Consider the following 26,482-nt stretch of genomic DNA (forward strand, 5'->3'; position numbering starts at 1 on the left):
GATAATGGGAGATTTCGTGGACTTTTGAGGTCACGTGGATAATTGGTGTGGCGGATAATACGGTCACAGATAGGAGGAGTTGTACTGCAACGGCCTTGCATCGGCATGGCAAAAGCAAGTTTTCGAAGTTTGTTTGAAAGAAAATGGAGGGGAGAAAATTTATTAAGTTGCAAAAGAAAATCACGGAAAGGTTACTTTGGCCAGCTGAGCTATTCCAGACCACGATGAAATGTGAATCCTGGAAATCCACTCTCTTCCGTGCTGCTGCTATTGCATGAATACTTCATATTAACTGTAAACAACGCTGTAATGTTTCATAAACATTCCGAGGTGGCTCAACGGTTGAGCAAGCGGCTCGAAATCAGCAGTTTGCAAGTTTAAATATTAGCTTGGGGGTTGATTCAGCCCATCAATCTCTCTGGGATCAATAAAATAATACACCACTCTGTGAGGAAGTCAACAGTGTTTGTTCTATGGATAGACTTGCCCCTGCCATATGAATATGGAATATCTTCCACTGCCTCACGGAATACACATTGTGACCACCAATCAACTATGTGTTTAACAATCTGCCACCACCAATCAACTGTGTGTTTAACAATCTGCCACCACCAATCAACTGTGTTTAACAATCTGCCACAAAGTCTCGGCCATCATCGACATATCAACCAATAGATAGTTAATGAATAAATCTTATTTGAGCAGGGAATCACTTTGGCTATTAATGATGATATTTTGTTTACACTAGTGTCTTAGCGTGTTCGAAGGGTTCACAAATTTGTTAATTGTAACCGTGTGTGGGCATGTGTGAAATGCAATTTTGTACAGCAACGCCGCACAACATGCATTTGCACTCCTGTGAACTCATGTTTGTAATACTTTCCCCTTGGCCGTTGTGCAGCTCATTTCTGGAGATGTCCAACTACAGGCTACCAAAGGAAGAGGAGGAGAGTATCTTGAATTCGTTGCTTATGGAGCATGGGCTCAGCAATAAGACAAGGTTCGTCTGGCAGGACCTGCACGCAATCTTGAATGAGCACTTCCAAGATGCGAACAATCTGCAGATTCATCTCAAAGGTGTGCAATATATCCATTGCTCAAAATTGTTACTGTTTTTATTTTCAGCCTGTAACATCCCATTGCTGGGCAAAGGCCCTCCTCCATATACTTCCATTCCTCCTTTTCCGTAGTTGTTTTGGTCCAACAGTGGCCTAATATTAATGGTATTGTCTCACCATGTCTTTTGCCGTCATCCTCTGCGTCAGTTGCCTTCTCGTGGTCTCCACTCCTGGTTAACTTTGTCCATCTCTCATCTGTATCATGACATGGTCTGCCCATTTTATACTTGAATGTCTTTTTTAATTAAATTCGCTTACACTTATTTACACATTAAAGCCTCATTAAATTTCATGCCTCTTTTTTCAGGAGGTTCTAGCCAAGTTTTTGCAGGAGTGGGAGCTGATCGCTATCTATATTCCAACCGAGTGATTTGCGGATCATTTTTCAAACTCAGCAAATTTGGACGTGACGCCGAGATCTTTAACGGCCACCATAAAACGGACAACATGTATTTGTGACGTGTTTTTAATGGGTTTTATGGTTAATACAGCAGCAGTATTAATCAGTGACAAGAACCTCTACAACAAGGGGCGAACGCATTCCACTAGGCCATGTTATAGCCCCCCCCCCCCTTTTTTAACAGCAGCATCGGTGACTCTTTTTAGATTTCCCTTCTTTCTTAATTCCTTCGCCTTGTTCACAATTAGCCATGGTTTCAAACTGTTGAAGAGTATTTTGCAACGCTGATCATTTAAAATAAATTATGGCAACTTGTATTCATTATTCATTGTATTCATTCTGGATCATGTGTGCATTATTTATTCATTGCAGGCGTAAATATTCCCAAACCTAAATCAAGACTCGAGAAAACTGTCTCCTTTATGCAACAGAGAAATTACAACAGGTAAACTGGAGAAAACTTGTGTTTTTTATGTCTCTGATGGGCTTTACTACCTTATTTAGTCACAGGTATATACGATACATGTTTTTTTGTACATCAATATGCGGATGGCCAAATCACTCACAATGGGCTCAGTCCCATCAGACCTCAGAAGCTAAGCTGGCTTGAGCCTGGATAGTGCTTAGAAGGGTGACCACCATAACACAGATAAACAGGTGTAGTCGGTGTTGTGGGCAGTAGAAGGCAGTGCAGAAAAATCAATTGTTGTTCTCTACTCCCCCCAACCAACCCGCACTGACCAGCGTGATGATGTGTAGTCAAATCACTCTCATGGGCCGCATCGCACGGGGAGGCCTTCATGCGCATTGATTGACAAACGGTCAATCAATGGGCATGTACGTCCGTGTGCTAAGCGACGAGAAAGCCGTCCCGGTAATCTTGGTATAAATTGATGGGTGAGCGTTTTTTTTTTCTCAGGAATGTGACGTTCAAAACCATTGCAGCTTGTTTTCAAATGCTAATTGAAATGTGCTCATTCGTATGTCACTTCACTAATGGTATAGTTAAGCGATGCTTAAAGGGTCGCTGTAGATGTGGATTCGAGATGAGGTTGACGGCACAGGTAGTGGAGGCTTTGGAGTGGCTTGAGACACCATCGTCAGTGGTTCAACTCTGCTCGTCAACATTCACGAGTGCGTGCCTGCTCATGGCTAGCGGGTGGTGGTGGTGGTGGTGCGTGAGACAGTGACATGAGTGACATTACGCGTCAGGTCACCCAAGCCGTTACACTCGCGTGCCCAATACTCTATTCCTTATTGCTTTAAATTACTTACAATGTTTTTTTATTTCAGTGGCAACAAGAGAACGATTGTGCGCTCGACTGTTTTAGCCGTTTTTATTTTTGAATCCGTAAAAAAAAACCACGGAAATTTTGTTTTCACATTTTACGAGGCCAAAACTTTCCCTTAATTAACCAATCCTTTAACTTGTCAGGAAAACAAGCCTCCCTCAATTGGCTGTTGTAATATGCAAACTATTCCGTACACTAGACGATCACATCCACAGCACCAACCCACATGATCTATAGCCATCCGCAGAACAGTTTGAAATTGTGTCAACTACCTCAGCTTTTAAGTTGTAAAAGCCTGTAAAATGTTAGCCAAAACACATCACTGCTAGGTCCTAGTGCTATGCTATGCGTGAAAGTTGCACTGCGAGACTACGTTTTGCAAACAACCATGTCATTGTTTGGGAAGAAGCGAGTTTTTGCAAAAGAATGAAGTACATCGTATATAAATAGCCAGACCAAAGTGTCTCAGGAGAAAACAACTAAAAGGGTTAAAAATAGAAAATCTATGTTTTCGCTAAAAGATTAAGCAGAGAACTTCCTCATTGCAAAACAGCTTCCTACTTTGCTGTTGATGGCATTCCTCCAGACACAATAGTAAAAAAATAACTAAAGTGACATCACAGCCGTTCTCTTTGATGTTGTAATGTGTCTACAAAATTCAGTGAAATGTTTCGGTTGGTACTCTATAATGACACGCTTCTTCACGTTGCATTATTTCCCTTGTGAAATGATGCGTAGTAATAATAATACATTACTGCTCTATGCAAATCCACTGCTGGGTAGATGGTCTCTCCACACCTTTCGGCCCAAGGGGAGGTTATTTGACCATATTTCGTCACGCTGGTCATTGTGGGTTCGTGAAGTAGGAGGGGGGCCCCCCCAGCAGAGCACAGGAATCGAGGACAGCTTCAGGATATGGACTCGCCACTGACGGTGACCATGCCCCACAATCGAACTACAGTAAGCTTATGCTGCAGTTCATAGCTCAGCGAACGAGCCGCTGCTCTACCCAGAATTGTACACTCACCACGAAGGCATGCGTTTATTGTGACGATGCAAAAAAAAGTGTGCGCTGAATGTGCTCAGATCTTTGGCAACCTTAATCAGTATGTCACGAAATACATAACGTGCATATTCACAGCTCGAAAGCCACTTCAACTATAAACCCAAATGTACGCACAGTATTAGTCTAACTACACCGCACTTGACGTTAGTCGATCGGCAGGCTGCTCGTGGTAGGGGAAAAGCGTGGGTTACTCCCACCTCTTCCTGGATGTCTGGCAGCAAGAGCAGGACCAGAATACTCTCTCGTAAGAGGGCCTCCTCTTGAGGACGCTCTAGAGCAGTGCTCTTCATTGCAAGGCCCGCGGGCCGCTGGCAGCCCTTGGTGGCCCTTAGTGTGGCCCCTGACGTGTGGCCCTCGCATCATGCTGTCAAACGCAATAGCTTCAAACGTGTGGCTGCCTTCAAAAACTGATATCTTATTGGCGAAAGTGCTCCCCCCCCACCCACCCACCTCTGAAAATTCACGATGTAACACGATTTTTGTTCCTGGGTATTAAGTGTTATTTTCGAATTGCTTATGCGTCAAAGGTATAGAGAATGGCTATGATTCCCCACAAATTTTGCTTTTGTGACCGGGACTTTACGTGAAGGAATGACACAAATGCACACCACGTTTCTCATTGAAAATATGTAAATTTCAAAATATCAATGTCCTCGTCAAAAGAGCAAAGTTTTTGGGGTATAATAGCTATTTTCTGTACTTTTGAGGCATAAGCAATTAGGAAATAGCACTTACTACCCAGGAACAAAAATAATAATAAATTTGTTACAGAGTGTTATTAATGGAGTGGATGATTAACTTTGCTTTTGTGTCCTGGTCACAAAAGCAAAGTTTGTGGGGAATAAAATCCATTTTCTGTAATTTTGACGGATACGCAATTAGAATATAACACTTACTACACAGGAACAAAAACAAAATTTCGTTGTTACAAAGTGTTAAATTAGTAAAGCACGCTGCTCTAGAGGTGGCCCTTCCATCAGCTGTGGCAAGAGCGTGAGCAGTAAGCAACCGCAGAGAGCTGCAACGTGACCTTTCGACCTTCTTATTACAGGCCAACCTCTCCACGAGTCTTCACAGAGGCTCGGCACGAGCCATACAACCGGAGCAAGCTGAGCCAGAGGACGCAGGCCTTCAAGCGCTACGTGGAAAACTACCGCCGACACATCTTCTGCGTCGTCATCTTCTACGCCATCGTTCTCTGCATTACCGCGGAACGCGGCTACTGTACGTACTGCGTCTTTCGTACGTGCGTTGAACTTTTGCACAGTGCGTAGACAAGCGTGCTAATCGAATGACTTTTCAGGGATGAGATGTTAACTACATCGCCTGGTGCACAGGAGGCCGTGGGTTCGACCCAGAGCCCTAACGCCTGTATATTTTGAGTCTGCATGCGCTCCCCGTGTGGTCGTGTTTATTTTTCCACACGATAGGCCACTCCGTTGAGCATTTGTGGCCAGTGGGCCTTAACCGGTCAAATAAAATATAGTTTATACTCTTTGGTTCTTTCGGTAAAGTCACGTGGGTATAAAATAAAATAAATCACGGACGTTTCGGGTGCAACACAAGCGCCCGAAACGTCGTGATTTATTTTATTTTATACCTACGTGACTTTACCGAAAGAACCAAAGAGTATTGATTCCTGCAGTCACGAAAGCTTCAAATCAAGATTAAAATATAGTTTAGTTTAGATGCAACCATGGTGTAATGGTTTACACAATCTACATGCAATGCAGCGCTTGCTGGTTCAATCTCCGAGCCTGCAAGTTGAAAGAATGGGCATGTTTATTAACCCTCCCACCCCTCCACCCTTACCTCTGTCAACCAAGGAGTGTGGGTACTCCGACCTACCAGTGTGCAACAGTCGGCCAACATTCCCGATGGAGGGACTCTATAGAGCTTTCTCTAGCAGAAGCCCTGCTATAGGCAGGAATGCGCCTTTTACCTTACATATATTTTTTTTTGTTTACACCTTTTAAACCAAAGAAGGTTTCGGGTTTGTAAATAAAGTATTCGAATGAAGGCCTCTTCCAACTTCACAATATACTTTGTCTTTCAGATTATGCCGTTGCCTCTGAGCACTACGGGATCCGGCAGGTGACGGAGGTGGGGATTATCGTGTCCCGCGGCACGGCGGCTGGGGTTGCGTTCTGCTACTGTTTCATCCTCCTCACCATGTGCCGGAACATCATCACGGCGCTGCGCGTGACGCCACTAAACCACTACATCCCCTTCGACTCGGCCGTGGGATTCCACAAAATCATCGCCATGACTGGTCTCGTTCTCTCGCGTGAGTGGCAATAGGTGCCATTTTTTATTTAGAGATTGTAAAAATCATGTTGAAATGTAAAATACATGTGCATTATTTTCCACTATACCACTTTGTGTACATATTGAGATGGAAATGGCCCAGGTTGTGAATGATTGGAGGAAGAGGACAAGGAAGGCAGACCCAATATGAGTAGGACAAATTTTTAGGGTAGACGAAAGAAAAATAATTTGCATACAAATGAAGTACATATTGAATAAACATGATGTTGTACATTGTTCTAGTTTACGCCATTCATAAATTGGGCGTCATTTCCACGAGGGTGCATGCAGTTCAAAAGCCAGGCACTCTAGATTACCATCAAGCAGCCTTGTAATGTCAAATTACCTGTTCATAGCAAGAATCCTGGTCGTACAAATAAATCAAGAAATTCGAATTTGAAAATCATTGCCTTCTAAATGCTTATAGTCAGCCATAATCATACAGTGATATATCTCTAACAGTTGTCTGCCATTTTCACCTTTGTTAGGGCTCATCCTCAAAGTGTCACACGAGTATTCCATACTGCCTTGTAAAAGCCTATTTCGGCGATAGAAATTTGCAATTTTCTGCACGCCTGAAGCCTTTTTACATACGGTCTAAATTCGATTTTTTTTCATGGCCTTCCTTTCAAAACTTGCTTTGTGCTGTTACACTTTAAATGCTACATAAGCTCCATTGTGTTGTAAAGTGGACCGATATAAACACGTATTCGCCATACAAAGCAAGCATCCTATAAATAAAGATTTTTTTTTATTTTTTGTTCAAAACTGCAAGATGTACTCTTTGGTTCTTTCGGTAAAGTCACGTAGGTAGAAAAATAATAAATCACCACGTTTCGATCGCAACACAAGCAATCGCCATCAGGTGGGACAACCACAGCAATAACAAACTGCTGAAGTAGACAAAAGAACCAAAGAGTATGGATTCCTGCAGTCACGAAAGCTTCAAATCAAGACTGTAAGATATGTTTTCACAGTTCATGTGTTGGTGGTTTCGTGTGTCTCTTCCTCAGTCCTCCACAGCATTGGCCACGTGGTCAATGTTTACCATTTCTCAATCAGCCCACTCAGCGTTCTGGCGTGTCTCTTTCCAAACGAGTATCGCAATAATGGGTGAGACTTGAGCTCTGGATTGTTTTGGACTCAAAACCTCTGACCACTTCTTCATGTCACTTGAAATTTTTTTGCCGTGTAGTTGTAATGGCTGTTGGCTGATATATAACTTTTGGTGATTTTGCCCCAGGTCAGAAATACCGTCCAAGTTCTACGTTTGGTTTTTTCAAACCATTCCAGGTAAATACAAATATTTTTTTTCTATTTAAAGCAAGTGCTTCTATTGGCTGCCAAATTACATGTTGCAATTCACTTATAGTAAAGTTTAATAGATCGCAATAATTTGAGTCCTTCAGTGGTGAGCAATACCATACGCTGAATGTATGTAAGTGGCCTCCTGAAAATCATCCACGTGAACATACTGCTAAATGCAACTCCCGTTTTTCAATTCTGCGTTCTTCTGGCCTCATGTCACTCTTGCGCGAGGAACGTTGCTCAGCTGTGCCGTTGTTGCTGCCCCTCCAGGCTTCACGGGTGTGCTCATCCTTGCGGTGCTCGCTGCGATCTACATCTTTTCCAGTCAGTTTTCCCGCAGCAAGAGCTTCAACGCTTTCTGGTGGTGCCACCAGCTCTACGTGCTGCTCTACATTTTGGTAGGCAACTGCATCGCTTGAGAAAACAAAAAAAAGCTTAATTAATCTGGGGGTGAATGAAAATTAGATGTTAACTACCTCGCTGAGCATACAGGAGGTTAGTGGGTTCGATCCCGACCCTGACGCCTGCTGTATATTTGCAGTGTGCATGTCTCTCTCTCCCCGTGGTTGCGTGGATTTTTCTCCGGGTCCTCCGGTTTTCCCCTCCACATCTAGAAACGTGCGTTTAGAGTATTTGGCTGCTATAAAATTCCACACGATAAGCCACTTCGTTGAGCTATCATTTGTGGCCAGGTCGCTTCTGAAATAAATAGCTATATAGCTCAGTGGGCCTTACCTGGTAAAATAAAAAAAAAAGTTTAATAGTTTTAAGTTGAATTTACCACGACATCACCAACTCCTCCCCAGTGTATAGCTAAGCATTGTTAAACCATAAACTATACTTGTTGATACAATTCCCTCAATCCAATGCTTTCCATCTTATATGAATTAAAGATGAGATCCCCAGCAGACATCGATAAACTGTACCCTCCTTTGTGTTTACGAAACAGACCATTCTGCATGGCAGTGGTGGTCTTGTCCAGGCACCCTTCTTCTATAAATACCTTCTACCACCTGCACTCATCTTCTTGGGCGACCGACTCATCAGCCTCAGCAGACGCAAAGTGGAGATCACCGTGGTCAAGGTGGAACTTCTCCCATCTGGTTTGTGTTGCTCTTTTGTCACGTGGAACACGTGTATACACGCACACACGCGCGCACACTGAGTTCTCAATCTTAATAAGAACTGGCTCTCTCTATACCGCAGAGGGTGTTAATTGCTTAGCGTGGTTCAACAATCATCGGGTGCGTGTAGCGACGAACGAGTTAAACGGGGAGTAAATTGGTGAACGCGGACAGACGTGGCGGGTAGTCGTGAGGACTTGCGTTTGGGAAACTTTCCACTGAAGACTGAAATTGTAATAAAAAATTAAAACAATATACAAATGATAAAAAATGACCAAGTGAATATATGCAGTACAACGTCATCTATCCAGTGCAGTGTTTGTGCACGGTGTAACTGTCATCGTTCACGCAGTTGACCTTTTCACATATTCACCTGTCTATATATACGGTATACAACTCAGTCCCTAGTGAGTCATAAATCTGACGTCTTCTTCTCGTTGGCTTTGAAGATTAGTCAGGCCTGGGTTATTTTGGCACAATTGAATTGCCATGTCATCAAATAAATGCTATAGGTGTGTTACAGATTCCCATGGTGCAGTGGGGTGAGCACATGAACTCAGCGATTAGAGATTCCTGGCTGCATCTAGCATCAGGGTCACGTTCTATCTAAACCGGTCTGGGACCCCTCCCCATCCACCTGCCCCCTTTGTCAACCTGCACCGATCAGCGTGGTGAGGTATGGTTAAACAAACCCCATAACTGACATGGAATGGGAAGGCCTTCATCAGGCAGTGGATTGATAAATGGTTCTACAGTGTTATGAGCATACATGGGCCCAATATTACTCACATTTCGGAGCAATTATGTGAGTGTTATAAGTTTCAGAACAAATTTTCGGGTTATGTCCAATGAAATAATGTCAAAACTCGTGCTACATATTGAAATCAAAGGCTTAACATAACCCTATCAGCTCCACTTGGGAGGATAATAATACTAGATTTGTACATGTCATTGACTACTATTATATCATATTCTTGGTTCTTTTGGTAAAAGTCACGTAGAAGGGAAACAATAAAATAATAAAAATATAAACAATAAAATTCTCACGACGTTTCGACTGCAACACAAGCAATCATCATCAGGTGTGAAAACCACAGCAAGAACATTTTGAAAAAAGTGGCGTTTTTTAACGTTAGCACCACGGAGAGCGATTTGGCAGTTATTCAGATGGACTAGTCCATCTATGTTCGGAAAAGAGGAGGGGGAAGACGAAAATAATGGATACAGTCTGAAAGCCACCGTAAGCATGAACAATAAATTAAGACCCGAAATGATTGATCAAATCCTTCCAATGATTGCTAAGCCAGAATCCATCTTCTCGGTTGATATTGTCTCTGTGTTTGTATTTGTGGATAGCCTCCTGAACGAATCTCTCATGGTAGCCAGATGGCTTGCAGAGAACCTCTGTCCTGGAGAAGTCAATGTCATGTGAGCCTCCTGAATAATAACAGTGATCTGCCACGGCCGAGGTGTTGGTCCTACCGTGTTTTAGGTCTGCTTTGTGTTCACGGATGCAGTCCGAGACATGTCGTTTGGTTTCTCCAATGTAACTACTACCACAGAGGCAACTTACCGAAAGAACCAAGAATATGAATCCCTGCAGTCACGAAAGCTTTAAATCAAAATACTATTATATCGTTATAATGCATTTCAAAAGCATAACAATCAGTTACAATCATTGGGACATGTTCCTTGTAGTTTTAACCATTTCGTTTTTTTTTTCAATTACAGTCAAACTTCGTTAATCTGTGACTCGATTATCCGTGATTTAGTTTATCTGTGGCCGGGGGACTTGGTTTTCGAAATATCTGGGGGTCCAGGCCATGGTTAAATTGAGTTATTCGGCAAATTCTGCCATTTATCCGGGGTTTTCTGTGGTCACGCCACCCAGACAAACAAGTGATATCTCGGTCAGGACCCACGGTTACCACGGATAAATGTGCTTTTTACCGTAAATTCAAATTGTTTTAAAATTAAGCAAAACTAAATATACGTGTAACTCTGCAGCTAGAATTGCATTCTAATATTTAAACAAACACGGATATTTGTTTGGTGTAAATTCAGTAGACGTCTTAGTCACACTAGAGGCACACCATGTCACGTTAATGTATCAAACTAATTTATTTAATGCTACGGCTTTTTGTGTGTGCATTCATTGGTGACAAGCTGAGACCGTAAACTCACGACACTTGAAAACTTCGTTGAATAAATAGCAGCTGCCCATATTTGGACCTAGCATCTTCATGATGGCAGCTCAGTGCCTCTTAAGCCACGTGGTCATTCCATTGACACTTTTTATCTTGTGAATATCCAATGAGGTTTAAAAAAATAATCAACGGTGGTTACGTAGTACGAGGAATTTACAACTATGCACTATATTGTATATTTCCTCAACTCTCTTATGCAAACACAAATGTGTTCCCACCCTGCCACATTGTGTAATTGTATTCAAAACAGCTGTTAGAGTATGGTGTTGAGAAATAACTTTGACTAAAATACACTTTTGTGGTCCCTGTAAAGTGTAAAATGTGAGCACAGTGTGACTCATCTAGTACAAAATTGCAGAGCAACTGTCAAAAAGTAACAGGTAAGTCCTGAGGTGGTGCCCATCTCCTGTTCACAGTTCTGAGCCAGTGGTGGATGAAATGTCACATTCCTATGAGGAAGTATTCAGCTTTACTTCCCCTCAAAGTGGTACTTATTTTTTATCAACCCCGGGGGATCATGGCCTGAGTCAACCCCAAGCCAGGATGCAGTTGGTGCCATGGCGGTGAGATGTCAACTCCCTCGCCTGGTGTACAGGAGGTCGTCGGTTCGATCCCGACCCTGACGCCTGTATATTTGGAGTTTGCGAGTTCTCCCCTTGGTCGTGTGGAATTTTCTCTAGGTCTTCCGGATTTTTCCTCTACATTTCGAACCAAAATGCGTTTCGAGTGTTTGGCTGCTGTACATTTCCATGTAGGTTAAGCCACTTCGTTGAGCTTTCATTTGTCGCCAGGTCACTTCTGAACAAGAGTTACTGTATATAACGCAGTGTGGCCTTACCTGGTAAAATAAATGTTAATGTTTTTTTTTATTGAGGTAAGCGCACAAGCCCGGTACAACGCGCCCCGTGGTTTCTGGGGTGGGGAACAGAAAAAAACGTTCCGTCGCTTGCACGTGTCTAGGTGCGGGGGAGGAATACTCGGTGCTGAAAGTATATTTTTAGATTTAATATATTGTGAGCCACCCACTCTACCATTGAACATCAATAGCTAGCCAATGTTAATGGACTGGTGGTGTTGGTCGCCTGTCATCCAGAACTGTGGAGGCGAGGGTTGGGGGCCGTCCATAAATGACGTCACGCACCTCGGGGGGGGGGGGGGGCAGACATTTGTGACGATGTGTGATGAGAAAGGGGGGTTTGAGAAATGTGACATCACATCAAAATGCGCAACTTTAAACACGTTCTACTTAATTAAATAGACTTTTTAATACATGTTTTCTTATATAAAATCAGAGTGCAGCGCCACATTAAATACGCACTACAGTGACAATAGTTTAAAGCAGACATGGGCAAAGTACGGCCCCCAGGCCGTATACGGCCCGTTGGGCTTTTTCATCCGGCCCGCCGAACTTGTCCAAATATTATTATTAAGTTAAATTTGACCTCTCTCCTGTAATGCCCCCATTTCCCCATTAGATGGCGCACTTTGACCAGGAGTGTGGTGTATAGGACTCGAAAGGGCACATGATCTCGCAATGCATTGTGGGCTGTCAGCGCCATTTTCAGGGTTTGTTTACATTGCTGACTTAGATACGGTGCTCCGTTCGCTTTTCACTTTACCCTGTGAGTCCTTCTGTAAAATGAGCATATCAAGGAAACGAAAAGTGGACAATGAGTGCCGAGTGTTTAACACGGAGTGAACAACAAAATACTTTTTCACTGAAGTCCAATCAAAGGCTGTATGCCTGATATGCCGAGAAACTGTCGCAGTTTTCAAGGAGTACAATATCTGCCGTCACTTTGCTACGAAGCATGCTAACTACGCTAGCAAAGCAGTCAACGCAAGAACGGGCGGCTACGGCTCAGAGGTTGGCGGCTAATTTACAGACTCAGCAACATTTTTTTCACCAACAAACTGCGATTCAAGAATCAACTACCAAGGCAAGTTTTTTGGTGGCATTAGAAATAGCAAAGGCTAGCAAGCCATTCTCCTAAGGCGAGTTTGTAAAAGAATGCATGGTACAGACAGCAGACATCTTGTGTCCGGAGATCAAAAGCAAATTTGAAAAAGTCAGTTTATCACGCAGGACTGTGACTCGCCATGTGGAACTGATTGATGAAAATATAGCCAGACAATTAAACAAAAAGTCTGATTCCTTTGAGTTATATTCACTAGCACTGGATGAAAGTACGGACGTAAAAGACACTGCTCAGCTCCTTATTTTTATCCGAGGCATTGACGACAATTTTGCGATAACAGAGGAGTTTTTGACCATGGAGTCCCTGAAAGGAATAACGCGGGTAGAGGACTTGTATAACCAGGTGTCTGCTGTCATCAAAAGAATGAAGCTACCTTGGAGTAAATTTGTCAATGTCACGACGGATGGATCGCCAAATTTAACTGGAAAAAATATTGGGCTGCTGAAAAGAATCCAGAATAAAGTGAAAGAGGAAAATCCTGACCAGGATCTTATTTTCCTTCACTGCATCATCCATCAGGAATCCCTGTGTAAGTCTGAATTGCAGCTTAATCATGTCGTGAATCCAGCCGTAAAATTTGTTAACTTTATACGAGCAAGGGGACTTCAGCACCGTCAGTTTATTTCGTTCCTGGAGGAAACTGATGCGGATCATCAGGAATTGCTGTACCACTCTCGTGTCCGCTGGTTAAGTTTGGGGAAAATGTTACAACGAGTGTGGGAGCTGAAAGAGGACATCATCGCATTTTTGGAGTTGATGGGGAAATCTGACGAATTCCCTGAGCTAAGCGACAAGAACTGGCTTCGTGACTTTGCGTTTGCTGTGGACATATTTTCACACATGAATGAGCTGAATGTGAAACTGCAGGGAAAAGATCAGTTTGTTCACGACATGTACAAGCATGTGAAAGCCTTCAAATTCAAGCTCACTTTGTTCTCCAGACAAATTGCGAACAAATCTTTCGCTCATTTCCCCACACTTGCCATGCAGGAAGAGGCACCGCAAAAGCAAAAAAAATACAGCAAATCACTTGAGGACCTGCACGGAGAATTCTGCCGTAGGTTCTCTGATTTCGAAAACATTGAACAGTCACTTCCGCTGGTGTCCTGTCCCCTGTCACAAGACTCTGAAACAGCACCACAGGAACTGCAGTTGGAACTGATAGATCTTCAGTCTGACTCCGTCCTAAAGGAGAAGTTCAACTCTGTTAAACTGAATGACTTTTATGCTTCACTTAACAGAGCCACATTTCCAAACCTCCGGAGGACTGCACAGAAGATGCTGACTTTGTTTGGCTCGACTTATGTGTGTGAGCAGACATTCAGCGTCATGAACGCCAACAAAACCCGCCGCAGATCAAAGTTAACGGATCAGCACCTCAGATCTATCCTGAGAATTGCCACAACCAAAGTAACTCCGGACTTGGATGCCCTGGCAAAAATGGGAGATCAGCAACACTGTTCCCACTGAAACTGAAAGTGATGATGTGTTGCTGCAGCGAGGTTGGAGCCAAATCTCCGACACACAGCCTGCATGGCTGCTCTAACCTGTTAATGTAGATAATGAAGAAGGTCAAGTGAGGTCATTGGTTTGGGCGCAGGCCTCAGATGTTTTCATGATGTTTGATCAGTCACGTGACGACATGTTTTTTTTTTTTAAAGGACGCGACCTGGGCTTGCTGTCTTCACTCCAACGCTCTCCTCTGGACAGTCCGGTCCCTTCACCTGATGAAGGCCACTTGTGTTGTGGCCGAAACGTCGTGATTTTTTGTTATTTTATTTTTACCTACGTGACTTTACCGAATAGAACCAAAGAGTTTGTTAAATTGCCTTGCAAATAAATGCTTTGCTACCTATTCTTAGTTTTTTCGGTAAAGTCACGTTGAAGAGAAACAACAAAATAATATAATATATATATAAAACAATAAAAAATTCTCACGACGTTTCGACCATAACTCAAACGGTCATCTTCAGGTGTGTTGGTTCGCATAAATTAATTTGTAAACGGCGCATTTATTTATTTATTAAAAAACGTTAGCGCCACGCACAACGATTTGGCAGTTTACCCAGGACTAGTCCATCTATATTCTGAAAAGAGGAGGGGGGAGACGAAATTTTTTTATAATGTATGCTGTCTGAAAGCCACTGTAAGCGTGAAAGATCAATTAAGACCTGAAATGGTTTATCAAATCTTTCCAATGATTGCTAAGATAGAATCCATCTTCTCGGTTGAAATTATCTCTGTGCTTGTATATGTGGATAGCTTTGCTACCTGTTAAAGGCCAAATCCTTTCATGTAATGATTTTTACACGTTATTTATATTAGTTCACACAAACACTCCATCCATCTGTTCCTGGCCCAGCCCCTCTGTCAAATTTTAGAACCCATTGTGGCCCGCGAGTCAAAAAAATTGCCCACCCCTGGTTTAAAGCGATTTTAAGCATGGGGGGGACGGGTGGCAGAGCTTTGTGACGTCATATTTGAGGGGGGTGGGGTCTGACTCTTTTGTGACGCCGTGCGACGAGGGGGGGGGGGGAGTAAAAAAAATCGTCCAAAATCGCGTGACGTCATTTATGGACGGCCCCTTGGTGGATCGGACAAATGACAAAATGTTGCGAGACTCTCTTCCCGTGGACATCGAAGTAAATACCCAGGCTTGCCAGCAGAAAGCAGTGCAGCAAAGTGTGGCCTGCTGTCGCGTGTGCATCCTGTACGGGGTAGAGTGTTGCCCCCCCTTGCATGCGTGGGGTTTTCTCCAGGTGCTCAGATTTCCCAGCAGATAATCATAATAATCACACTCTTACAATATACTCAACGTGGTACCATCTGAAGCTCCTTTGGATCTATAATTTCGTAAGATATTACCGCGCATTTGTGTGTGTTTTTTTTTTAAACAGAATACTTTTAACAATTATCCCTATGGCGTTTACATTTGATATTCACAATTTGCAAACAAATGATAAAAGCAATGCAGGTGTTTTTAATGGTGAAAAAATATCGGGTCTGCAAGAGGTCGCAATTTAAATGTAGATGGCTTCCGTGTAAAAGTTTGAATTTGTGAAAAATGGACGTGAACTATTTTCCTGCCTGTCTTTTGCATTTCGAGGGTGCTTTTCATAGTGTGCACCATCTCACTGCTTCACGATCTTGCTTATTTGTTGTGCAGGAGTCACCCACCTGCAGCTCAAGCGCCCCCAAGGGTTCAAGTACAAGTCGGGGCAGTGGGTGCGCGTGGCCTGCCTGGCCCTGGGCCAGAGCGAGTACCACCCGATCACCATCTCGTCCGCACCCCACGAGAACACCCTGAGCATCCATGTGCGCGCAGTGGGACCCTGGACCACGCGTCTCCGTGAAATATTCTCCACAAAGAGCTCCGATAATGAGTACCAATCCAAGGTAAAATATAAATTTAAGGGGAAAAATAAGGTCATTTTCGGTCGTAATCTTCATTATGAGGATGCCGTTGCATGATGACTAGTGCACTTGGCTTGCAACCCATTTGATCATGCGGCTTCTTCTTTCGTACGGCTGATGTAGATGCAGTGCAACAACTACCAATTTCACATTCAGGTGATCAAGCCAGATAACCGTGGCAGGAGCGGCGGAGTGTGTCGCTGCAATGCCTCCTTCGCATTTTTGGGCTCGGGCAATGCGTCGTGATATGTTGCATGTTCGTTGTGTTGTATGTACATAATGTACGTTGATTACCATATAAATAACCCAGATGTAAGTGGATACCCATAGTCATGTATATGCATTCCTCAATCTCCCCCTACCACTTCGCGCAAGAAGGGCACGCAAATGTCGTCATCACATGTACGCCTCTATTTAAAGAACGAAACAGGAGGACTTTTCCACAAATCTGCCTGTCGCCTGATGAAGCTGGTTAGAATTACTGGCGAAACGTCGCACTCAAAGATTGTAAATGTTGTGGCTTGGCTCTCCAACACACCGGTGTGGCTGCACTAGTGACGAGTTGGCCACGTTCTGTTTTCGTGACAAACCTTACTAATTGGCTGTGTCAGGTGGTGGTGGGTTTAACAACAAATTTATAAATTTACGCGATCTAACCAAAAAAACATATATTATGGCAATCGCCAGGTTCCTTATGATAGGGTAAAGTGTGGGTACTCCCTCTCCTTCCTAGATATACAAGGGTGCTTCAAAAAATGTGAACACTTCCGAGAATTTGCAACAACACCACAAGAAATGTGCTGCTGCCTCCAGGCTCTGGAGACCGCCTGGAGTAGATTCCAGGCCACGTGTTGACAACGGTGGCGAACACGTGGGAGGCTCTTTGACTTTTTGCAGCTATTAACATTACATTTGTTATCATGTTAGAGTGTATTATCCGTTCATCTTCCACTAAAAACGATAGTCCCATGTAAGTGTTAACATGTTTTTTAAGCACCCTGTACTATGTGGAAAAGTGGACCAAAATACCTCCTTGGAGGTGCTCTCTCGAGCTCCATGGAATGGAAGGGCCTTCTGCCAGCAGAGGCACGAGCAGTTGGAGGACGGCGCCTCTGCTTGTTACTCTACAACAGGGGTGGGGAACGTCCGGCCCGCGGGCCGTATGAGGCCCGCTAAATCATTTGGTGTGGCCCTGCCAAGGCAACCGCAGGCGGGACTCGAAATTCAATAAATCTAGGAGCAAACCTGGAAAAGCAGTTGCGAGTAACAAAATCATCAATACCAGCTGCTAACATCACACGCCTCGCCAAATAGAAGCAGTTCCAGCCATTGCATTAGGGGTGAGTTCATTACATGTTTGACCAAATATAACAGGCTAATTTTTAAGTTGATCATTTTGTATGGCCCGCGAATGATGTTATAAATATCCAAATGGTCCTTGACAGAAAAAAAGGTTCCCCACCCCTGCTCTACAACAATAGTAAAATGTAAAACTATGCAAAGAACTGTAATGTACTTTAAGTGCCAGAGAGTGGCGTCAGCATGCACTGAGCCCCATTATAACAAATTGTAATTATGTACAAATAGTGCGCTGCCCATTGCCAAATCTTCTATGACAGTCTCCTCATGCCGTATCCATCATGGGGGGGGGGGGGGGGGGCAGTTGTTTGACCATATTGCATCATATAAGTATAAGTGTGTTATTAACCCATCACCATCCGACACAGCCAATTCGTAAGGTTTGCCACGTGTTACTACTTCAGCACACCGGTGTTTACAATTTAGGTATGAAGTTTCGCTGGTAATTATATCTAGCGTCATCGGGTAAGTTTTCCAGAATATTGCTCGTGACAACCTACGTGTCAAACATATTTCACCATACTGGTCAGTGGAGGTTGGTGAAGGGAGGGTCCCATCATAGGAATGTGGAATTTACAACCAGTGGAGATGAACCCTACTGAATGTTAATTTCACCACTGACACATTACTTATATAGTATATCTGCACATGCTGCGTGTAGGTGTATATACAATATATACCATTTATATTGTTACATATTGTTAACCTGTCATATCCAAAAAATAAATATACGTTTAAAGCAAGTGCATAGCCAAACGCTTGCAAGGCAACCATATACACATTACACAATGAGAATGCAAATAAAAGTAACACAATAATAATATTGAAAACAAACATGAGTTGGGCTAATTGAAAGCATGGTTTTAAAATGTAAACGTTAATTGTTGTATAAATGTGGTAGACATTTATCTCTTACGATAAAAGGTATAGTCCACTGACGTTGTGCTCAAATACTTTTCTCATTCGTCTACATGCAAAATACTTATAAATGTCAACCCAGATGAATCAATTGTGTCATGTTACGTTCAGCTATGTACTGACAATGCTGTCTGTACGTGTGCAGATATACCTGGACGGTCCGTTTGGGGAGGGACACCAGCACTGGAATGATTTTGAGGTGTCCGTGCTGGTGGGAGGAGGCATTGGAGTCACTCCCTTTGCGTCCATCCTCAAAGACATTGTTCACAAGTCGTCGATCAATGCCCGGCTCATTTCCTGCAAAAAGGTACAGTCTCGGTAGTTTTTGTTACGTACAAAGTCGCCCCGAAAGCTCGCTCCTGATCTCATAGGATATGAGATGCTAAGCAGAAGTTAATCTTGTTATTCGTACTTGGATGGGTACCCACCAGGGAGTTGCCAGGTGTTGTAGATGTGGGACTGCAAGGTGGCCAGGAGATGCCGATGTTGAGTTTTACCTTTTGTTTTTGTGGTAGGTTTTTAATCCGGGTACTCCAGTTTTCATCCCACGCAAAAGCTAATTCTTAATAATGAAAGTACCCAAACATCTCAATGCAGGACCCTCTTGAAAAGAAGCCTTTGATATTCTCAATATGGCTTTCCAGGTAAAATAGTTTGAAATTCTTATTAATTGTACAATTTATTAGGGGATACTGCCATGGTGTAATGGATAGCACGCTGGACTTGTCGTGCCGAGGCTGGTGGCTTGCTCTGCCACTGCGGTGTTTGAAACAATGGGTATGTTTCTTGAACCTTGCCATTTCTGTCCCCCCCACCCCACCCAGTTAGTCAAACAGCAGGCCACGTGTGTTGGGATTAAGTGTGGGTACTCCCAACATATTCCAAGATGGATAACCAGCGAGGAAGAGTAGACCAAAAACCCTCTCGAGTTATTATCTTGAGCTCCCCGTAGTTGAGGCTCTCCTGCGAACAGTTGCATGAAAGAATAATTGCCCCTTTTACAATGTATCACCATGACCCCAATTTCAATTCAGAATTGTACTGAGAATAAGGTGTCTCGGTCACTGCTGACGCAATGGGATTTCGCGATATTTGTTTCTTCCTGTCGTGCCAGGTGTATTTCATTTGGGTGACACGGAGACAGCGGCAGTTCGAGTGGCTGACGGACATCATCCGAGAGGTGGAAGAAAACGACAAGAACGACTTGGTTTCTGTCCACATCTACATCACGCAGTTCGCCGAGAAGTTTGACCTTCGTACAATGATGCTGGTAAAAGAGAAGCGCTAGAGTTCAAGTGTTATACTTCCCTTTGAGTTACATGAGGTCTCTTGAATGCATAAATGAGTCTCCATTTACAATTCCTAGACATGTATTGTGAACCCTTCTGTGTGTGTCTTAAAAAAATATTTATATCATTATATCCGCATAACAAGACACACGAGAGAGTGAGACGAAGCCAAACTTGTTTGTGCTCGGTGTCATAAAAGTTAAACAAATCTGGTCACACACCCACATTCTTACCGGATTATGATACTTTGGCTTTGAAAATGAGGTAGTCATGTGGAAAACATTGGTTTAATCCTATGCACATTACAGGCTTGTGTTTGACAAGTACTTCAGGGGTTATCTTCTCAACTGGCAAAATAAAGTCAACAGTGGGATATGTGACACTCTATAATGCGATTCAAGCGTCACAGTAAACTACTTTGACCTGGATATTCGTATTTAAACAATGTTGAGTCATGAAACAAGTCAAGGGTGGCGCAGTAGTTGGTGCACTGCGGTGTGAACAGAGCGATGCAAGTTGGATTCCCGGCCATGGCCAACATCAATGGCAAGTGATATCTGGAACCGATCCTCGGCATCCCCATTCACTACCCCGCACTGACGACCAGCTTGGTGAAGTTTGGTCAAATATTCCCCGTGAGCAACAAGACGTAGGGTGGCCTTCGTCTAGCAGTGTATTGACGACGTTTTTTGTTACTACTAATATACAAGGCATGGCATTTATTTAGGAACGTTTTACTTGTTTGCGTTTGCTGCTGAGCGGATAAAAGTGGTGGGCCGCACTGTAAGTAGGACGCAAGCTCTGTCAACATCATAGGCTGCTGCAATGTTCCCCCTTTGCTTTCTTCTTTCCTGCAGTACATCTTCGAGCGTCACTTCCAGAAGATGTCCAACCGAAGTCTGTTCACGGGCCTTCGCTCCATCACGCACTTTGGCCGCCCGCAGTTTGTGCCCTTCCTCAACTCCCTGCAGAATCTGCACCCACAGGTTTGTTTTGACTCTCGTGTGTGTGTGTGCGTGCGTGCTTTTGTTATCGATGGAGTTTTGTTTCTTCTGATAACACTTACATTCACTCAGTCGTGGAATGATAGCTGAGAAGACAGAGGGAATAAGTTCGTCGCTGAGCCATACTGCAGAGTGCCTATAGGTTCACATCCGAGCGGCTGTGATTAAACCAAATCCTTAAGCTCTCCGATGTGTTTTCGGGGTTTTAACGAGTCTTGTTCGGCATGATGTCTGACGTTTCGTTGTACATGCTGTTTGCTGAAAAACAAGTGGTACAGTCCAAAGAGGCAACGGAGAGCCTACACAGCAGATTCATAAGTGTAGCGAGCTGATGATTTGCTGTTGACTTTTGCTAAATGCATACAGCGGAATAGATTTTCGTTACATGATGTAATGCTCTGCTGATTGTTGACATGACCTCAGAGCACCACTGCGATATAACTAGTGATGAAAGTAAAAAAAAATACGCTCTACCTTGGGAGATTACGGAATAAATGGCAAGTCTTTCATAGATAAATAAATGTATTATCATTGTCACGCAACATCTTGGGAAATATGAAAGCAATTTAGAGCTACAGAGGTTTACAAAACGGTGGTGATGGTCACATGTGGAACATACAGACGCATTTAAATGATTTAGGCTATCTGAGAATTATTTTAGGAAACATAACAAAAATACAGAAGTGTATATTTAACGTCAGTGCTCTTGAATGGAGAGAGCTAAAAGGTGATTCGCCCTCTGAGAGACGTAAACGTGACAAGTTCTGTCAATTATCCAAAGTATCACGTTCACCTTGTCTGCGTGCGGTAGTTTAACAGGCGCTTCGGAGTTGTCTTTATCAATAATGTATTGCTGTGATGTGTTTTGTTGTTGTTTTTAGGCCGAGACCGTGGGAGTTTTTAGCTGTGGGCCTCCAGGCCTCACGAAAATGGTGGACAAGTCGTGCCGCCAACTAAATCGCCGCGATCAAGCGAAATTTGTTCACCATTTCGAGAACTTTTGATCACAAAACGTTGACTCCAAATCATAAACCGTGGCAGTTTTTTGTTGTTGTTGAGATAACCAAAGCTAATACGACTGCCGTGTTTCATGGTCGACTCATGATCGTCTTATTATTGCATGTGTGGCGTAAGTTAACGAGTTCCCCATTTCTAACGCATATGAACGTGTTCTTTTACTGCGAAATAACAAAAACATACCTATAGTTGTACAAAAGGTAATGATTGCTTACTGACGAGTGTAATGAGCACACCGATATCAAACACCAAACACAGCTACCACTCAAATTCTTTGCTGGTGGTAATGCAATGGTAAATGTTATTTCGGAAAAACAGATTTAGTGAATCGTATTTTGCCATGAAAAGTTTTAAGTTTGCATTGATTTCTGTATTATATTCTGTTTCAATTGTCACGTATTTGGGGGGGTATTGTAAAATATAACGTACTTTTTTCTTTAGCTTAGTTTATAAGTAACAGTAGGTGAGAAGACAGAATAAAATCGTCGCTGACTGCACTGAGCACTGAGCCAGACTGCAGTTCCGTGGTTCACATTCGGGCGGCTGTGATTTCACCAAATTCCATTCAATTGAATGGATTCTATATCGTTTTTTTACATACATTTAATAAACTGTTTTATACATATTTACCAGAATTTAAGTCAATGTAACAATTGTGTCTGCATTTAAGTTCACAGTATTGTTTGCTCAAGTTCTACCCCATTTTTGTGAAAGTACAATGGAAAAAGTGACCACTTTTTTAATTAGCTCAAGGCCATAGTTGCAATACATTTCTTAAACTATATACTTCAGTGGTGATAAAATATGCACCTGAAAAAAGTAGTTAAATATCCATGCATTTTCGTTTAGAAATTGCGTTCAAATGGTTCCAGTCAATTTGAGATATCTCACGACTGAAATGAGAAATTATTCCGTGCCTATCTCCAATGGTGGTTAAAAGCCAGCATTACGATGGGATAGTGTGGTGCCACAGCAGTGAAGCCGCTCCGTCGGAGCCGTGCCTGCCGCTGTGATGCCGCAGCAGCGAAGCCGTCCAGCCGACTCCGTGGCCGCGACGCCGCCACCTCCGAGCGACGGGGCCGACGCTGCTCTTCCCTCACCACCCCCCACATGAACACACACACACCCCCACGTAGAGCCCCCACATGAACACACACACACCCCCACGTAGCGCCCCGAGGGGAGGTCACCTGGCCGACAGGTTTTCACCCAGAAGCCCTCTCATGGGACTAATCTTCACGGTTTCCTGCGACCAGGGAATTGGGCGACCTCCCCCGAGGCTAACTCGCATCGCGGCGCCGTGACTTGGGTTGTAATCACGTGGTCACGACGGGGCTGCTGAGCCACCGCGGATAGAAAACACCCACAACACACACGGGCCAGCAGGCAGGTAGGGGGGGGGACGGAGTCACGAACGGCAGGAAAAACAGGGCCGGTCCTCTGATTGGTAGGACAGATGCGCTTGTTTAGAGGGTGAAAGTGGACGTCTGAGAGATCACCGGTCCGGGGAGAGTGGTGGGAAATCTGAGCCACCTGATTGGACGGGAGGCCAGTGGATCAGCGCCAATTTATCTTTGATGTAGAGGACAATAAAAAGGGTAGAGAAGGTAGGGAGAGTTAGTTCGTATTCTACTCAAGCCAGGCTCGGGGCCGTCGACTTCCCAGCCACTCGAACGTCCGTGTGACGAGTAGAAGTGCAGCGAGGATCCGACCCAGCAGCTCCGTACGAGTCAAACCGTGAGCACCCGAGAGTGAGATATTGAGGCCATTGTGAGATTGTCTTAGGAGAGTGATTTGAAAGAGGCGATACAGATCGGGTCTTAGACGATCGGGAGATAGGTTAGACCTGCCCTGCTGACTCAAACTGACTCGGGTAATTTAGCCTCGGACTCGCTGAGAATAAACTGTTGGGGATCAATAAACCTTGTCGTGTGGTTTCTGCGAGGGTGGAACGGATGCATGTTGGTGTGCGTCGTTGTACCCCTGTGTTTGTGCGTTAGTGTGTATTTACCCACGTGTTTGCGCTCGCCCATACGTGTAGCTCGTGGTTAGCGTGTGCGTGTGGTGAGCGGCGGCGGACTCGTACAGGGGCACGTGAGATTACTCATACGGGCCTTTTTTTAGCGTGTGCGTGGGGTGAATGGGTGGCGTACCCGTGAGTTTGTTCAAACAGCCCTTTAAATAAATCTCCGAGATGACCCCCCAATCGGCTGCGCGTGTGCGAGTGACGTCCCTGCTCTCTGACCCCCGACCCCGAGTCCCGCGCGTGCGATTGGTGAGTGGCACGGGAGACGAGCGACGTCGGATTTCGAGTGAGTGGGTGTGAGTGAGTGAGTGTGCGCAGAGATTGTGTGAATTGATCCCAGGTGGCTAAGCGCCAGCCACGAATCATGCCCCGAGGGGCCGCAGCGAAGGGGGTGAGAGTCGGTGAGCAGTAACCCTCCCCAGTGGATCCCACTGGGGAGGGTTACTGCTCCCCTCTCCCGTGTCCCCAGGACACGGAAGAGGGGATCAGTGGATCCCACGTGAGCGAGGAGCCGGGGGTCAGCCTACCCGACAATAACACCTAAAAATGTTTAAATATGCCTAAGTTAAAACACATACTTCGGAGTATTAATTATTGTATGTGTTTATTTTTATTTAAGTGATACAATTAGTTAATTGCTGTTATCACCGAATCAATGTTTACAAACTTTGTTCTCGAATAAATTATTACACTCAAGCAAAAAAAAAAGATCGTAATGATTCCTAGGCACACACAACTTAATGTAAACCATCTTCATTGTTAAGATTTACATCAACAGGTGAAAGAGAATGATGGATAATAATGCGTTATGGTGTGTTGGGCCACTTCGTCGATGGGAGACCACCTCGATAAGGTGGCGTCCCACGTCGATGAGATGGGACACCACCTAGAAGAAGCATGCGAGCAAAGCACCCTGTGTGCCCGTAGGCCTGAGGCCTGAATACGTGGGCAGGGGCGCCAACACAACACTCAGGTACTTTGGCGAGGGACACCGAGACAATGCCCGCCCCCCCCCCCCCTTGCAGATCACATAACGTGTCCAAGAAGACGTCGACCGAGGAGATGGAGTGAAAGAATGAGCCCCTGTGCAGTTCATCTGGTGAATTATTACAATGCAGGATCGTGAGAGATGGCAACGTCTTGGGGAGGCCTTCATCCAGCAGTGGATTGATCGTGGCTGACGATAATGGTGATGATGTTCGGCCAATACCAGAGTACTTAAATAAAACAAAAATAGATGATTGGGTAATGCAATATTATATAATCTATACGGATACACCAGCAGCCTACTTGCTGTACTGCCACACATTGGTATACTTCTACGCGAGTGTCTTTCACCGCGAATGCTTCGGTAATATTTGTGATCCACCAACCCTACTCCAAGAGGACCACAGCAGACATATATGAAAAAAATAACCGACCGCTATGCAATGTTGCCGTGCTGGTTTAAAGATAATGTTACGTTTGAAATAGATTTGTATGTTGTCGTACACCTGTGCTCCGATATTAGGTCACAGTCCCTCAGCCATTCATGATAACGTACAATTTTACCTAATGTGATGCCTTTGTGTGATGTGAGCCCGTACTTAAAGTCAAGCAAAGCAGCGTAACTCTCGTAGGTGGGGTTTTCGACATTCTGCAGGCTGGGTGCGGCCCATTGAGCCACTCCCAGCCTGCAGGTAAAGAGGACGGTATCGGTGACAGCTCTTGCCTTGAGGTCACTGGGTGGACTGCTGTGGGTCTCCAGTACATAATCTAAGTAGCCGATCAAGATGCAATGATGGGCCATAGCCGCTGGCACCACCACACCTCGCCAGATCCCACAGCGGCTGCACAGTCGACACGCAACCTCCAAGGATACGGTCCGTCGGTTGCAACGTGGCGCCTGTGGTTGCAATTGGGTTTTTTTATTTTCATGTGTGCGTGAGATGGGCACAGTGCCCACGTGCGGTCCCATTGTTTTCTGGTCAGATCGAAGCCAGGGGGCTTCCTTGTGTGGAGTTGGATGTCGTGTGTCTGTTGTAGGTGTAGTGTAATAGCGCCGGCTGGTGGACAGCAGCGGCAACTGTGGTGGACAGACAGCACACACGCCGGTGGCGGTGTGCACGGTGTGTTGGCAGAGAGGAGGAACTATGGCAGAGGTCACGGAAGATCCCATCTGGAGTCCCCTAGAACCTGCAAGCGGGGTCAGGGCGGTGCCAGGCCGCGCTGGGAGCATAAAAGGAGCTTGAGAGCGGGGAGCTCGAGGCTGCCGGTTCTGGGAGTGGACTCGTCTCGTCGTCACTGTCGTCTCGTCGCCGCTAACGTCTCCGCTAGATGTTGCGCTACGAAGGATAGCAGTTAGCTATCTCAGTCAGCGCCGTCAGCGTAAGACGGCCGCTGTTGTGTACAAGCTAGGCTAAACTACTGTGGAGGGTGTGTGGACGAGACCGTGGAAGATGTTAATGAAGAAGGTGCCTCCTATAAACTGTCTCTGAATCGTTTACGCTACACAGGTGCTCCTGGGTGGACGATGGCAACCTCCTTGCAGTTGTACAAGTTACATGCACCGGCACACGCTAAGCGTCACCAACCAGGCCCCTGGCCATCGTTCAATAGGGTGTGAAAAAAGCGAATTACATTAATGCTGCTTCAGTAAGCCTCTGGTAGAATGT

General features: G+C 44.5%; 1 protein-coding gene across 1 annotated transcript in view; it reads left to right on the top strand.

The window, feature by feature from the left end:
* The window catches only part of LOC116941785 (dual oxidase 1-like), a 36,012-nt gene extending 13,585 nt beyond the window's left edge, over positions 1-22,427 (top strand). The window contains exons 20-32 of the mRNA XM_076067563.1: positions 902-1,186; positions 1,950-1,963; positions 4,891-5,100; positions 5,933-6,163; positions 7,197-7,296; positions 7,427-7,476; positions 7,762-7,889; positions 8,441-8,594; positions 15,968-16,197; positions 18,638-18,799; positions 19,607-19,762; positions 20,639-20,767; positions 21,667-22,427. Coding sequence (XP_075923678.1) covers positions 902-1,186; positions 1,950-1,963; positions 4,891-5,100; positions 5,933-6,163; positions 7,197-7,296; positions 7,427-7,476; positions 7,762-7,889; positions 8,441-8,594; positions 15,968-16,197; positions 18,638-18,799; positions 19,607-19,762; positions 20,639-20,767; positions 21,667-21,789 — 1,972 coding nt within the window. The 3' untranslated portion in view covers positions 21,790-22,427. The remainder of the gene's footprint in view (positions 1-901; positions 1,187-1,949; positions 1,964-4,890; positions 5,101-5,932; positions 6,164-7,196; positions 7,297-7,426; positions 7,477-7,761; positions 7,890-8,440; positions 8,595-15,967; positions 16,198-18,637; positions 18,800-19,606; positions 19,763-20,638; positions 20,768-21,666) is intronic.
* Positions 22,428-26,482: the final 4,055 nt, after the last annotated feature.

This window comes from Petromyzon marinus, chromosome 1, assembly GCF_048934315.1.
Source record: "Petromyzon marinus isolate PM22_M1 ecotype Great Lakes invasive population chromosome 1, UKy_Petmar_22M1.pri1.0, whole genome shotgun sequence".
Lineage (NCBI taxonomy): Eukaryota > Metazoa > Chordata > Hyperoartia > Petromyzontiformes > Petromyzontidae > Petromyzon > Petromyzon marinus.